Genomic DNA, 14269 nt, shown 5'->3' on the forward strand with positions numbered 1-14269 from the left:
GTTTGCATCAGCATTCACTAGCAAACAGCAAGGAGGGGTTCAGCCATGCTGACAGCTCTCCATCCTGGCAAGTCTCTGGCTTCCTCCATGGTTTCGTTTTCTTTTGCTCCAGTTAGTGCTTCTGCCCTGAGCAGTCCCTGGAAATCAGGCATCTTCTCTGGGTGCTTCTGGGAAGCTGCTGGGCTTAATCAGTGTGAAATGTGATCCTGGAATGGCCACTTTGACGTTGTAAGCAGTGCTTAATTTATGCCAGGGCTTGCCAAGGCTGAGCCCCGGCACCTCTGGGCTTGTCAGGTCAGTTATGAAAATAAAAAAATTGCTTGAGCCCCGGCCACTGTTTCATTACAAATTAAGCACCAATCAGCAGTAAATCCTTGATGGACTAGGATTAAAGTCTGTGCAACGCAGGTAGCTTTGGAACTGTTGTCATTTTGTTTTCTCTGCATTGTACCTTTAAATGTCAAGAGTTCGCACACATGTAGCATGTATTTGGGGGGGTCTCTAGGTGTGGTTTACAGCTACGCCAGATAAAAAGGGGGAGGGGGAAACTGAAGCACTGCAGGGAATTCCAGTACCCCATGGGAGGTCCCGATCATCCCCCTCACACACACCATATGGTCCACTGGCCCGGATTCCCTCTGTCTGAGAAGTGAATCGCCCTGGCTGCTCTGTGGCCTCTGGCTGGAGTCTGAAGATAGGGGGCGGAGCAGGGTGGCTTCTGTGGGGAGCTGCACTTTGGCCTCTCCTGGGGGGGTTAAAAAGCCAGCTGTGGGGTCACAAAGGCAGGGTCTGTGTGTGTTGACTGGGGAGCATAGGAAGAGGGAGGAGACAGTAAAGCTGCCGCTTAGTGCCTGTGTCTCCAGCGTGTGACGCCGGCAATAGGTTTTGGATGGTGAACTCCCTGCCACGGGCACCGAACATTAGAGGAGTACAATAGACAGAGGAACAGCAATGCCAGTAGACAGCCAGGCACCGGCCAGTGGCATTGCTGCCCAAAGGTCATAGTTTTGGCTCCACAGCGTGGCAGGAAATGGATTTCAAACAGGTCCCTGATACTGGGGCTGTGGCAGGCTGCCTGTCCTCTGCTGTGACCTTTCCTCCAGCTGGGGGCTAGCCGCTCAGAGAGTGCCAGCCCTGCCCTGAGGAGAGTACCAGCCCTGCACCCGGTGGGTGATGAGGACTGGCAAAGGGACTGGAAGGAAGGGGAAGAGGTAAGAAAAGGGAGACAAAAGAAGTTGGGGGTCTATATTAGGAGTTTTGTTCCCAACAGGGTTCGGTTCAGGAGGTTCTGGGTAATTGGAGACATCTGCTGAGCCTGACTCCTTCAGGTTCCTAACCTCTCCCCCGATGGGAAAGGCTCCCCCCTGTCAGGCTGTCAACACCGTGACCCCAAGGCTCAGGCTGCAGCACATCCGGAGCAGGCTGAGGTTTCCGGTACGGTACGATGGTAAACAAGCGTTTTGCAGGCTCAGCCCTGAAAGCTGCCAGGCCGCCCCTGTGACGGGGCAGGCAGCATGGGGCGGCAGGAGCAAGCTGGGGCTGGTGCTTGCAAAGCTGGCCTCCTTATTTTGATAACACTGTTTGGGGCTGGGCTCCCAGGTGTTGGGCTGTGTCTGGCCTAAACAGGCTCAGGGCTTTTATAACAGCAAAATGCCTAGGATTGCCTGAATTAGTGCCCAGCCTGGAGCGTGGAGGGAACCCAGGGCACTGGCAAGGGAGGAGTCCAGGGATGGCCAGGGGCATTTGGGGCAGCAGGGACCTGACACAATGAAAGTGCAGGTGAATGAGGGTGTTCTCACTTACATGGAGGCAGATGCTGTTCCGGAGGCTCAGGGAAGCACCAACCCGACAGGCCCAGATGGGCCCCAAAGCAGAAACTCCGTGGTTATCTGTCAGGCAGTTGGCCAAAGCATCTTCACCTCCAGCGTCTCTTCAGCGGCTGGGCGAGTTGGCTTCCTGTTGCAGAAGGAGGAGGGGAAGGAAGCAAGCTGCCCAGTGCTGTTCATACAGCTCAATGAGCTGTTCAGCACCCCTGACGGCCTGCAGTGGAAGCAGACAGCCAGGTAAGCACTCAGGTGCAAGAGCTAGCCCAGAGAGAGGTGCATTGGAGACCACGTAACAGCGTGGTCTGCTCCTTTAAGGGCTCAAGGCCAGCCTGCCCTGTCCATTAATCAGGGGTGGCTGAGGAGGGGTGGCAACCCCAGGCTGTCAGGGACGAAGGGGCAGCAGAAGCAGGAGGAGGAGGAGGAAGGTCTTTGGTGGGAAGGGAGGCGGTGGAAACCTGCTGTAGAAAGAGGACCTTCAGGGAGGCAGTGCTCAGGAGAAAGAGCAAGGAAGAGGCCTGCAGGAGGGACCAAGAGAGGCGACGGGAGCTGTAGCCCAGGGCGGGCTGAGGAATCACGTTGGTACTTTGCCTATGTTGGGAAATAAAGTTGCCTGGAAAGAGACTATGGCTGTGAGCATGTGTCCTTCATGGGCTGGGGACAGGCCAACACTTTGCAGACCACCAGTCTGATATAGGAGCATGCGGCTTGCCAAAGCAGAGCAGAGCAATGCCCCAGGAAGTCTAGTCTGCTGCTGCTGGTGGAGACCAATGCAGGGGGCTACAGAAAAAGATCTAAAATAGCCATGATGCTCCTAGTGGTGAAATACTATCTCACTGGGGGGAATTCTTCCTGGCCCCAGCTGGAAATATGCTTCCACCCTGACACATGAGGATTATTCCTGGGTATCCTAGCTTGAAATCAGAGATGTTAGGTTCCATCTAGTCCATCGTCTGAGGGCCAACATGCAGGTTGTTCCTCAAAGGGCCTCCACCAACGCAATTTCAAATTACTCAGTCAACATGCAATTATTTGAAACTGAAAAGGCCACTTGCCCCAGCCATGTTGAGAGGCAGCAATTCCAGAGTTTGTACGTCGTCGAGCAGTGTATTGCCTACTCTTTCCCTTTCTGCCTTCACTTTATATTTGTTGCCTTTCACATCCACTGAGCAACCTTTGTCTGTGTGGTTTGGGTTATTCTCTGGGTCCCAGTTTTGAAAAGCCACTGATGGGATCATGCTGCTGTGACGCATGCAAACTAAGCCTGAAGCCCACTGGCATGAGTGTTTTTGTGGTGACAAAAAAATGCCAAGTGGGTGAATAATGCTGAGGGCGGGGCGATCAGCTATTGTTCAGGGGTGGCGGCAGCCAAAGAAAAAGTAAAATATTCTCCAGAGCAAAACGCACTGGGCACATATAATGAGCTGCAAAGGGCGCGTTTCCTTTTTTTGCTGTTGTTAGGGGGAGATAAACAAATGGGTCCAACAGACCCTTTACTACCAACTAGGCTGTCACTGGCACATACCTGTGTCTGCCATCCCTTGCTGGAAACCATGTGAGGGTCGGGTGCTAGAACAGCTCCTGAAAAGGGCAGTTACGCCATCAGACTGACAGGCCAGGAAGAGGAGTTTAGTGGCAGCATGCTGTGTGGATTGAAAGGGGTGATGTGTGGGAGACTAGCCGGAAGGATGCTGCAGTGAGGATGGGAAGGTGAGATCTGGCTGTGATACTGAGGAGGATGAAGTGGCAGGATTTGGAAATGGCCCTGATGAGTGGGGTGAGGAAAGGAAGGAGTCGCAAATAGTCCTGAGATTGTGGGCCCGAGTGATGGGGAGCCGTGGTGGCGTGAGACTGGCAGGGACAGAGAAGGAGGGAAGGAGAGTGTTTGGGAGGGAAAGGAAGGAGCTCAGTTTCAGGTGATGACCACACATCCAGGAGGAGATGTCAGAGCCACAGGCTGAGGTGAGTGGAGGGAAGGAGACAGTTTAGTGGCAGAGGGACAGATTTGCAAGTCATCAGCACAGAGATAACTGAACTCCTGGATTGTCACCAGCATGGATCCCTTAACCTCCAGGGGCAGAGTTCAGAGGGGATCTGTGAGTATCTGGAGGGTGTCTGAGGGAGTCCAGAAGGAGGCTGAACTGGAATCATGTACTTAGTGAGAGGGTGGGGGAAGGGGTACGCTGCCCCATCGGAGACTCATCGCTGAATCTGGGCCTTAGTCTGGTAAACTGGGACCAGTGCCCCAAGAACAGGGGGTCTCTTTCCTGAGGGTACAAATCTGCTGCTGCTGGGCTGATCCTCCCCAGCTCCTGGAGCCTGGAACACGTGGCTCGGGAGTTTATGGGGCTGCAGGTTTTTCTACATTCAGAAAACAAGAAGAGGATCCCCAAAGCCTGGCCAATGCTGCCGCACTTATCTGGAGAAGTTCACCATATACCTGAGTTCTGGGCTGGGCCAGGCTCTCAGAACAGCTCGGGGCTTTCCTCTGCTGGATACACCGTCTCCAGGGCCCCCTGCACTGTGCATTAGTCAGGGAGGTCAGGGCCTGTGACTTCAGGGGAATGACTTGGCACTGTTCCCTCTGCAGATCACTGTCACGCTGTTCACATTTTGCAGCCTAAGCTGGCATTCGTCAGAGCAGCTTTCCAGATTGGCCTTAATACAAAGGAAGCCTCTGTGTGCTGTCGGAGTTTGAATGTTTGGAATCTGGCAACACGTGTGGGGATTGCATGGCGTTTGCATTGCGGGCATGCTGGGACTCCCCCAGAGGGCGCTTAGAGGGCACTGTGCTGTCCTGTCCTGCTAAAGAAGGAACAGATAATGCCTGTGTTTACAAGAGAAAAGCTAAGTTCAGTGCTGTGAAGAGGTGCCTGGCTAACAGCCCTGGAGCCAGCTCTGCTCTCTCCACAGCACAAGCAGCGTCTCTGCTCTGATCTGGAGGCACTTCCCTTTTGGTGTAAGAGGCTAGTTCAGTGCCCATGGCCCAGCCAGTCCTTGGCTTCCCTCCTGAGGCTCTGCCATTATCGACCCCCGAGCCATCCCGCCCCTAGGAAAGACCTGTGTGTGACTCAGCCTCTGATGACTTGGTCCCCCCCAGCCCCGTGCTGGCCTCTTGGGGCTCTGATGTCTGTTTCAGTTGGTCCTGCAGAATAATCTCTTTGGTCACTTCCCCCGTGCGAGTTGTGTGAATGGGACCCCATAGCTGAACGCTCACCTTCTTCCTGCACCCTACCTTGACAGAGCCACACACTCCCACTCTGGGAATCCCGCTGTGCTCGTGTGTGGATGTGTCTGGCTCAGCCCTGGGCGTTTCTATCCCTTCAAACCCAGGGCGGCTCCGCTGACGGCCTTCTGGCTTTCTCTTTTCACAGGTGGATTAAGTTTGAGGAGAAGGTGGAAGATGGAGGAGAGCGATGGAGCAAACCCCACATCACGGCCCTTTCCTTACACAGTCTATTTGAGCTAAGGACATGCATCAAGAAAGGGATGGTCCTGCTGGATTTAGATGCTCACAGTTTGAAGCAAATAGTGGGTAGGTGGATAATGTGGGAAGGTCACCTCCCTGGGCCATACCCTTCCCTGGCCACAGGTTGGGCTCCTGGGAGCGCCTTTAATGAAAGTACTGACACCTGCTAGCAAGGTGCATCCCTGGTGGGCTTTATTCGGCTTTGCACTGCAGCAGCACCGGAGATCAGAGCCCCATTGCACCAGGTGCTGGACAGACACATTGTAAGGAACAGGCCCTGCTCCAAAGAGCTTTCCGTTTCAGTAGACAGGCCAGGCCAAGCATTGAGGATTATTATTGCCCAGAGGGGGAGCTGCCTGACACAGCTGTGCTCACCTGGCCCCCAGCGCAGACCCCGCTATGGCGATGGAAGACTGCTTCCTGCGACATAGCTACCGTGCTTGGAGGCAGTGACGTCTCGGCACCAACGGAACCCCCCTTCGGTCAGCGTGTGCTGCGCCTGTGCTCCAGGGCTGTGCCGGTGACATCGCTGTGCTAGTCCAGGCTCCAGAGCATAGACGCAGCCTGCATGTGGCTGAAGCTAGCAATGCTCTGATGCTTTCATTTTGTGTTCAAGAGAAGGTGACTGCCACGCAGATTGATGCTCACGCCCTGAGGCCAGAGGTGAGAAAGAAGCTCACGTCTGTGCTGCTTTGCACCCCCCAGCACCACACCACCAAGTCCCAGCTGAGGATAGTGGCTGAGCTCGGTGCAGCGTGCTGCAGGGGTGAGTGTTCTCTTGGCTATCACCCTCGCTTTCCCTTTTCCCTGTGTAGCTAGATCACGAGGTCCCTAGCTCCAGGCTGCAACAGCACGGGACCCTGGGCTTGTAAAACATCTGGGTTAATATCGTCCAGCATGAATCTTCTGAAAAGGGATGAGGAGAGATGCAGGGAGCACTGAGGACAGGCTGTCAAACTGCAACTCCCAGGGACTCGTTCGAGGCTGTCTGAGGATGTCACAAATCCACAGCACAACCTAGCACAAGCCAAACTACCTGGCTGGCAGCCTTATCTTTGGGATGCTCAGGCCTGGAAGAGCACGGGAGGCTGACGGTCAGGCCAAGGTATTTGCAGAGCAAAGGAAGGGTCCACGGTGGAAAAGCCAGGGAGGGGATGCAGAGCTGGGTGGTGTTTCTAGGCCTGGAATAGCAGAGCGGGAGGTGCATTAGCAGAGTCTGGTAGGGGCCCAGAACTGGCATACGGGGTTGGGGTACTGTGGAGCTGAGTGGGGTTTCTAGGAATAGAATAGCAGGGGGTGAGGTGCAAAAGCAGAGCTGAATGTGGGGGGAAGGTCAGCCGTTCCGGGGAGGTGCAACAGGCCAGGATTCAGGTCCATTGGCAGATCCACAAAAGGCAGTTCACTGGCAGTGTTACCCAGCACTTCCTGGCCAGTGTCTGAATGAAGCAGGCACTGTTACTTCCTTATCTCTACGAGCGATAAGTGCACTTGCTGATTGAAAAGTAAATGTCAACGTCTGTGGATTTCCTCCTGCTAGAGAGCACCTGTGGGAGCAATTCTAAGAAGTGGGCACACGCTGGCTTTGATGTTAAAGCCTTGCAAAGCAGCATTATACATCCCTCCGCAGTTCCTGATTTTAGCGTGTCTCTCTTTGCATTGCAGACAAAGCTCATAACCGGTCGGATCCAGGAGCTGAGATTTCAGAGGCACCCCTCAAGGAGCAGGTATGGCAGGCCAGCTTTGGGCAAAGAACATAGGGTCGTTAGTAGAGCTGGATGGAAAATTATGACTTTTTGGTGGAAAACTGCAAGCTGAAATATATTGCTTTGGAGGAGATGCCACAGGGCCTCAGAGGAGTTGTGGTTTGGGTGCATCATGCTTCCCTTCTCCTCTGAAATAGTTCAGCCTTCAGGACTCAGTCAGACACCTTCCACCAGCACTGAATGTCCTTGAAATAGACCTTGGACACTGAATAGCAATCTGGGACCAATGCGAGCTCGGCCGGTCCTGGACTGAGGCTCTGTTTCATTTCAGCTAAAAAACCAATTCCAGAAGAAGATCCCAGCCGAGGCTGAAGTGTCCAACATTCTTGTGGGTGAAGTGGACTTCCTAGAGAAGCCATTTATTGCCTTCATCCGACTGCAGGAGGCCGTGAAACTCGGGGCCTTGACAGAGGTTGCATTCCCCAGCAGGTAATCATCACCAGAGATCACTGCACTGGAGCCTCTTCTTCCTTTTCAAGTCTCATCAGTTCCTTCCAGCATCACATAGTCACTTCCGTGGTTGGGAGCAAAGAAGTGAGGCTGAGGGTTGGTGATACGGGATCAGACTTTGCTAGCTAAGTGCTTAGGAGTTCCCCAGAAACCATGCACCAAGCCTCCCCTGAATTTCCCAGGGACAGAGCTCCTTGCAGGTGCTCCTACCAGTAGCCTGTCAGCTGTAGCCTGTCAGCCAGTCACTGCAAAGATGCTCAGAGAGCCGCAGCTCCTGATCTGTTAAGTATAACTTGGTACACAATACATTGGTTCGGTTCTTAGAGTTCTCCTCTGTGCTGACTTGTTCCCCACCCGAACCCTGCAGGCACTGGGTCTGTGGTCCTGAGAAGTGGCTAACTCAGGGAGACCTGGGCATAAGTGCTTAGTGGCATTTCTGCCATCACGGTGCCTGCCCCCTGCCAATCCAAGAAAAAAAAATCAGAGCAAAGCAAACACCCCTTCATCCCAATTCTCTGTGTCCATCTCACTGCAAATGGCTAGTGCGAATGAAGGATCTGCCTGGAGGCAGCTGCTCTGGTGTCAGTGTCACACATTCATAGTCCACTGTGGGGCTGCTAAGGATCAGCAGCTCCAGGAGCTCCATTGACAATGCCATAGCACATGGACAAGTTGGGACGCTCTCCCGATGATAATCAGATCATTGCTGTTCAGATAAGCTGCGAGCCCCACCTACAATGCAGACCCAGAACTGCTGGGGGCTCCTAGCAGCCTGCATTTTGTCACAGTGTCGGAAACAGTTCTTCTCTTGTCCTTGCGAAGTGGGCTAGTGGAGACCTAGTAGGGCTTCTTCATTGCTGCTGGGCAAAGCTCTGGACTGTAGACAGTGGGAATAACCCTGCACTGGCCCTCAAGGGGGTGGACCAGCTGGGTTCTGATGGGGCATCCCCAGCATGAGTCTAAGACTCTACATCTCAGATTGCACTTGTCAGCTGGACTCTGGGCTGCGGCAGGAGACACCGTGGAGAGGGCTCCTGGGAAGCCAGCTGGCAGCACTGTGGGAGCTGGGAATGGGCAGACCCTGATTTAGCAGAATTTCTGCTGCTTTATCACAGCTGAGCCCCACACTGCAGGGGCTTTGGCACCAGCATATGATGAGCCAATCTGCTGCCTGGACTCTGGGATCTCCCAGTCATCTACATGCTCTCCGAAGACTGACACTTGCTCTGTCCCACCTCCCAACTGCTGTGATGGAGAGCCTGACTGCATGCAGTCAGCAGCGGGGCCCTTCCTGCTAAAAGGGGACATGGGCTGCAGGATGTGCCAGGTGGGGAATATCGGCACGGAGATGGTATGGGGATGGGAGCAGTGTAAACGCCTAGATGAAGAGACTGATCTAGTGACAAACCCCCTACTCTCAACAGTGTTGAATCTCGGTGCCTCACACCAGGGTGTCTTTACCTTGCACATGCTGAGCGTGATTTGCAAAAGCCCACAGCACTGGAAGTCAATGGCCAGCTGCTGCCAGCAACTTCACCATGAGTTTTATCATGAAATGACTGGGATGGGGGCGGGGCGCGTTTGCGAGTCCCACCGACTGGTCATGGCAAGGCTGAGGCAAAGGGCAATACGTTTACCCCAATCTCTCCAAGCCTTCTGGTACCACAGCCCCTCACTGACCCTAGGTGACTGAGCTCTTTCAGCCAATTTAGAGAGGTGGTGTGTCCTTGGCCCTCGGAGAGCTCACTTCAGAAGTGGGGGCATTTCTCACTGTTTCTGTGTTCTCCCTAGGTTTCTTTTTATCCTCCTGGGCCCCAGAGCCAAAGTGAAAGCCTACCATGAGATTGGAAGGGCCGTGGCCACGGTACTGACGGACGAGGTGAGCCCATGTTTCGGAGACGGTGCTGTGGGTGGGAGATTTAGCAGCTGTATGGAGTATCAGTATTAGACGTTGGCACCATCTCTGAGGAAAGCCAGGGGGCCAGTCTTCATAGGCGAAGCCAATAGGAGCTCATTCTCACCCCACCGCCAACCTTCTGATCCTCTTCTGTAGGTCCCAAGCTGGAAGGATGGAGAAATGGGTCAGCACTGGATCAGCCCACTGTTCTCCTTCGCCCTTCCCAAGGATTAGATGGCGATGATATTAAGGCTGTGCTTTGCAGAGACTAAGGGAGTTAGGAGTCTGAATCCCAGTGAAATGCAATGGGAGTTGGGCCTGGAACTCGCTCAGGTTCCTTTGGAAACCCCATTTGAAAATCCCAATGGCGGGAGGCTGACTTAGCACACAGGGCACATAGGGTGGGAAGGATCCTTACCCCATCTAGCATTAGCAGAAACCTGTAATCAGTCCTAGCAGTTCCCTGTGCTGGGCTGAAGCATTTAGCGTTCATCTCAGCCAGTGGTCGTGCACAGGGATTCACTGGATAATGTAACTGCGTTTCCCTCCAGCTCTTCCAGAGGGTTGCCTGTCAGGCTCAGGACAGAGAAGACCTCGTTGCAGGGATTGATGAGTTTCTGGATGAACTGACTGTGCTGCCTCCAGGCAAATGGGACCCGACCATCCGAATCCCTCCGCCAAAGTGCCTGCCCTCTCCACACAAGAGGTACCAGAGCAGGAGAACCCAGCAGCTTTCGGGGGCTCTTTTACTAAAGACCAGAGCTGGGCCCGAGGCACAAAGCTGAGCTCTGGCTCTGAAATTCCCCCTCCTTCCCCTGGTGCAGGGCATTCAAATCCAGCCCCCGCTCTGCTGACGCTATGCAGAGCGTTCGGAGCAGCAGCAGTCAGATTCACACTGACAGTGTCATGTCCCGCAGCTGCCTCCCCGCTGCCAGAGCCTTTCCCCGCCACAGGGAGCTGCCGGAGCCTTTCCCCTCTGCTGCAGTGAAAGGCTCTGGCATCGGGTAAAAGCCATGGCAGGGAGAGTCAGCGGGGAAAGGCTTCGGCAGCTTCCTGCTGCTGAGCTGTTCCCCGCTGCCTCCCCCTGCCAGAGCCTTTCACTGACCCATGTAACTGTGCCCCACAGTGTGGACGCAGCCTGGTTTTCACTGCAGTGTGTAGCTACACATGCCCTGCATGCTGCTGCATGTGGTGTGCAGTGTAGATGTAACCTTAGGGATCCAAGGTGACAGGGCTGACAAGGGAGCAAACTGACTGAAGGGCAGTCCAGAGAGTGGATGTGAGGTTGGCAGCCTCAGGGAGCATCTTGTGGGGGCTCTGCCTGCGCCATCTGTTGGGGTGAATGTCCACCCTTTGCCAATGCAGTCCTCACCACTGGGGCATGCTCTGGTAGCCTCAGACAGCAGCAATGGTTCTAAGTGTCTTTGCCCATCCAAAGTTGGGCAGGACATTATGGCCCTCACAAGTGCCCTGCCCTTTGTCACCTGCACGTGTGATTCCTCCAATGCACTCTCCATGGGGCTAACCTTCAGCTTGTGCAGAGGAAACACACCTTCCAGGTGGGGCAGGTCACTAGCAGCACATGGCACTGACACGCCAGGCTCTGCATTGGCTCATGTGTCAGGCAGAGCTCCCAGGGTGACCCCCGCAGGTCACCCAGGTGGAGTCAATTTGAGGTCAGTTCACCATCCTTCCAGCCCTGAATGGGGTGGGGTGGGACCCAGTTAACTGAGGTGCTCCCCCTCGGTCCCTGTATCCCATCCCCGTGGCTAAGCTCTGCAAGGTTCTCTTGCTGTCAGGCCCAGAGCTGCGCTGCCCAGCTGGAGTGGCAGGGTGTTCTCAGCGGGAAAGGCTCTCTGCATCGCTGCAAAGTATTCCAAGTCGTGGTTTAAAACTTAAATGCTCTGCGTGGCCACAACCTGGCCTCTAGACCCTACGCTCCGCTCGATGATAAAACTAGTATCCCGCCACTACTTCCCATTTCTGTGTATTCCCTCTCCCATATATCTGGACCACTGAGATGCAGCTTCCTCTGGGGACGGAAGTGGAAGGATCAGCTGTACTGAGACTCCCAGAGAGCAGTGGGGTTGAGGTTTCAATACCAAAAATCGCCCAAGGAACTAGGCTGGGTTTCGTTAATGTGGATGGTTCTAGGCTGACACCCTCCCACTTTAAGAAAAGGAGTACTTGTGGCACCTTAGAGACTAACCAATTTATTTGAGCATAAGCTTTCGTGAGCTACAGCTCACTTCATCAGATGCATCTGATGAAGTGAGCTGTAGCTCACGAAAGCTTATGCTCAAATAAATTGGTTAGTCTCTAAGGTGCCACAAGTCCTCCTTTTCTTTTTGCGGATACAGACTAACATGGCTGCTACTCTGAAACCTCCGACTTGAGTTTCTCTTGTTGTTTCAGGATCTCCAGGCACCTCCGGGAATGGAAATCTCACTGCAAAGGGAACATGTCTGCAGCCGACGACAGATATACCCATGGGCACCAGCCTGTCAGCGAGGAGCTGCAGAGAACAGGAAGGTAAGTGCCCGCCCAGGGAGGTTACAGACATTTGCCTTAAAGAAAATCAGCTAGAGTCAGCCCTGGCATAAGTAGTTGCAGTTCTCCTGAGTCAGTGGACTGGGGCCCGCTTAACCAGGGCTCAGTTTAGCCTGGAGCTGGGGGCCCTGTAGTTAGTGCTCTGTGCTGGCACACAGTAGACACAGGTGCATTCCTAGGCCTGGTTTCTCACTGCCAGATTGGTAGCTGCTGGCGGCTCTGGAGAACCGCAGGAGACACCTGAGTTGGGTTTCTGGCCCTGATCTCTTGTTTTCCGGACCCTGGGGTGGAGATTCTCCTGGCAGCACATCAGAGACCCAGAATACATTCCTAGGCCAGTGTCTCATCTTGGGGCTGCTCCAGACAGGCAAATAAAAGACCAGGGTTCAGTTCCTGGGGATATTTAGAAGATATGGAGCGAGGCATATCCTGACTTCATTTCAGTAAGTGAGTCTCTAAGCTCTGTAGGGCAGGGGCCAACCTCATGTTCATACAGTGTCTCGCACAATGGGGCCTGGTTCTGACAGGGTTCTTGAAGAGCAACTCGGTTACAGATAAGAAAGAAATAGCACTGACAGGGCTTGACAAGCTTTTCTTGTAGTCCCCAAGGTAAACAATGACCTCCGGTCAATAGAGATTGGCCTGAACCAAAACCCTGGATCCAAATTCTGTCTCCACCCTTGAGATCTGGTGCACACCAGAATTGATGCGAACTAACAGTCCGGAACTTGGCATTTCAAAATATGGACCTGAATCTGAACCTCTCAGATTCCAGGGTGTTGGGGGCTGGGAGTCAGTGTTCATATCTGCCTGGTACAGCTGCAGACTCAGACCTGACCCTGGGATTCAGGGGGGCTTGGGCTCAGCCCATCTCTGGCATTTCTCTCTGGTCTGCACATCAAAAGGTGTCAATATCTGCTTTAAAATAGGCCCTCAAGTGGGCCAGCCACTAGGGGGCAAGGTAGCATTGGGTTTGGTAGCTTCCTTGAAGCTGTTGCTTCAGGAGAGAAAATAGCTCTGTTCTAGGATTTTTCCTGCAGAGCTCTCTCAGGTCAGCCTTGGCTAAGCAGGGGATCTTGCTTGTACAGTATAGAGTGACTGGTGTGGAGGAGTCCTGCTCTCTGGCATGAATCTCCTTGTTTCCATGTTGGTCTGCAGGTTATTTGGAGGGCTGGTAAACGACATCCGGAGGAAGGCCCCTTGGTACTGGAGCGACTTCTATGATGCCCTGAACGTCCAGTGCTTTTCGGCTATTCTCTATATCTACCTGGCGACTGTTACCAATGCAATTACTTTTGGTGGCATGCTGGGAGATGCTACCGATAACATGCAGGTCTGTGGTAGCCTCCAGCGTGACGCCCCTTTGCCTGTGCCATGGTGACGTGTCATCCCCTCTGTAGCAATGTCGTTGTCTTTCTTGCTCTGATGGACATTGTGGCCAGTGAATTGTGGCTGAGTGAATCATAAGTAAACCAGGTGCCAGCTGCCATATTAATAACAGAGTGGAGGAGACGGGGCAGTTGGTGTTCAGTAATGCCAATAGGTAGCATTTAGCTAGAGCTTTTCATCTGGAGATCTCAGAGCACTTGAGTTCCTGATGGTGCCTCTGTTTTGAGATGTGGTCCACCAGTCTGAGTAGAGGACTGGGAGCCACCCAATCCTGCTTCCTTAGGCAGAGCTGAAGTTACTGAAGATTTGCTGGGACTCTAAAGAGAATTGCACCACACCTGACAGCAAACATTTCTCCAGGTGCAGCTGCTCACCAATTCAGACAAACCAAACTAGCACTGTGTGTAACAGTGCCACCTGGCTACTGTAAAGTGACACCGGTCTCCTCTGACGGAACTCTTACTTTGTGCCTTTCTGAACGGCTCATGCTTCATGGGGTTTCTCCCTGTGTTTCAGGGAGTGCTGGAGAGTTTTCTGGGCACCGCTGTTGCTGGAGCAGTCTTCTGCCTCTTTGCTGGCCAGCCGCTCACCATCCTGAGTAGCACTGGCCCCGTCCTAGTCTTCGAACGGCTCCTCTTCTCCTTTAGCAAGTGAGTAAAGGCCTGTCTCAAGCCTGTCCCTTGCCCTGAATGGGTCCAGTGAGCTTTCTGTCCGCTTCAAATGAGACTTGCACCTCTTTGGATACTGACTAATCCCAGGTGTTTAACACTTTAGGCCTGGCTGGTTTTCTAAGGGATCTGTTGGGCCACTGGGGGTACTGCTGTGCTAGGGGAGAGGGAGGGCTTCTGCTGTGACTCTGGGAAAGAGCTAATCCTCCATTCGGCCCTGGCATCACCTGAAGGGAACCCCCTTGTTTCCAGCCTCCCAG

At 53.7% G+C, this 14269-nt stretch overlaps 1 protein-coding gene across 1 annotated transcript in view; it reads left to right on the forward strand.

Annotated features, from left to right (window-relative positions):
* The first annotated feature begins 1753 nt into the window (after positions 1–1753).
* The window catches only part of SLC4A9 (solute carrier family 4 member 9), a 53112-nt gene continuing 40596 nt past the window's right edge, over positions 1754–14269 (forward strand). The window contains exons 1-10 of the mRNA XM_084637440.1: positions 1754–2063; positions 5198–5358; positions 5909–6058; positions 6955–7016; positions 7327–7484; positions 9297–9384; positions 9954–10108; positions 11818–11934; positions 13111–13285; positions 13858–13991. Of these exons, the coding sequence (XP_084493566.1) occupies positions 1768–2063; positions 5198–5358; positions 5909–6058; positions 6955–7016; positions 7327–7484; positions 9297–9384; positions 9954–10108; positions 11818–11934; positions 13111–13285; positions 13858–13991 (1496 nt within the window). The 5' untranslated portion in view covers positions 1754–1767. The remainder of the gene's footprint in view (positions 2064–5197; positions 5359–5908; positions 6059–6954; positions 7017–7326; positions 7485–9296; positions 9385–9953; positions 10109–11817; positions 11935–13110; positions 13286–13857; positions 13992–14269) is intronic.

Source organism: Lepidochelys olivacea (assembly GCF_965140295.1).
Source record: "Lepidochelys olivacea isolate rLepOli2 genome assembly, chromosome: 8".
In the NCBI taxonomy this organism is placed as follows: domain Eukaryota; kingdom Metazoa; phylum Chordata; order Testudines; family Cheloniidae; genus Lepidochelys; species Lepidochelys olivacea.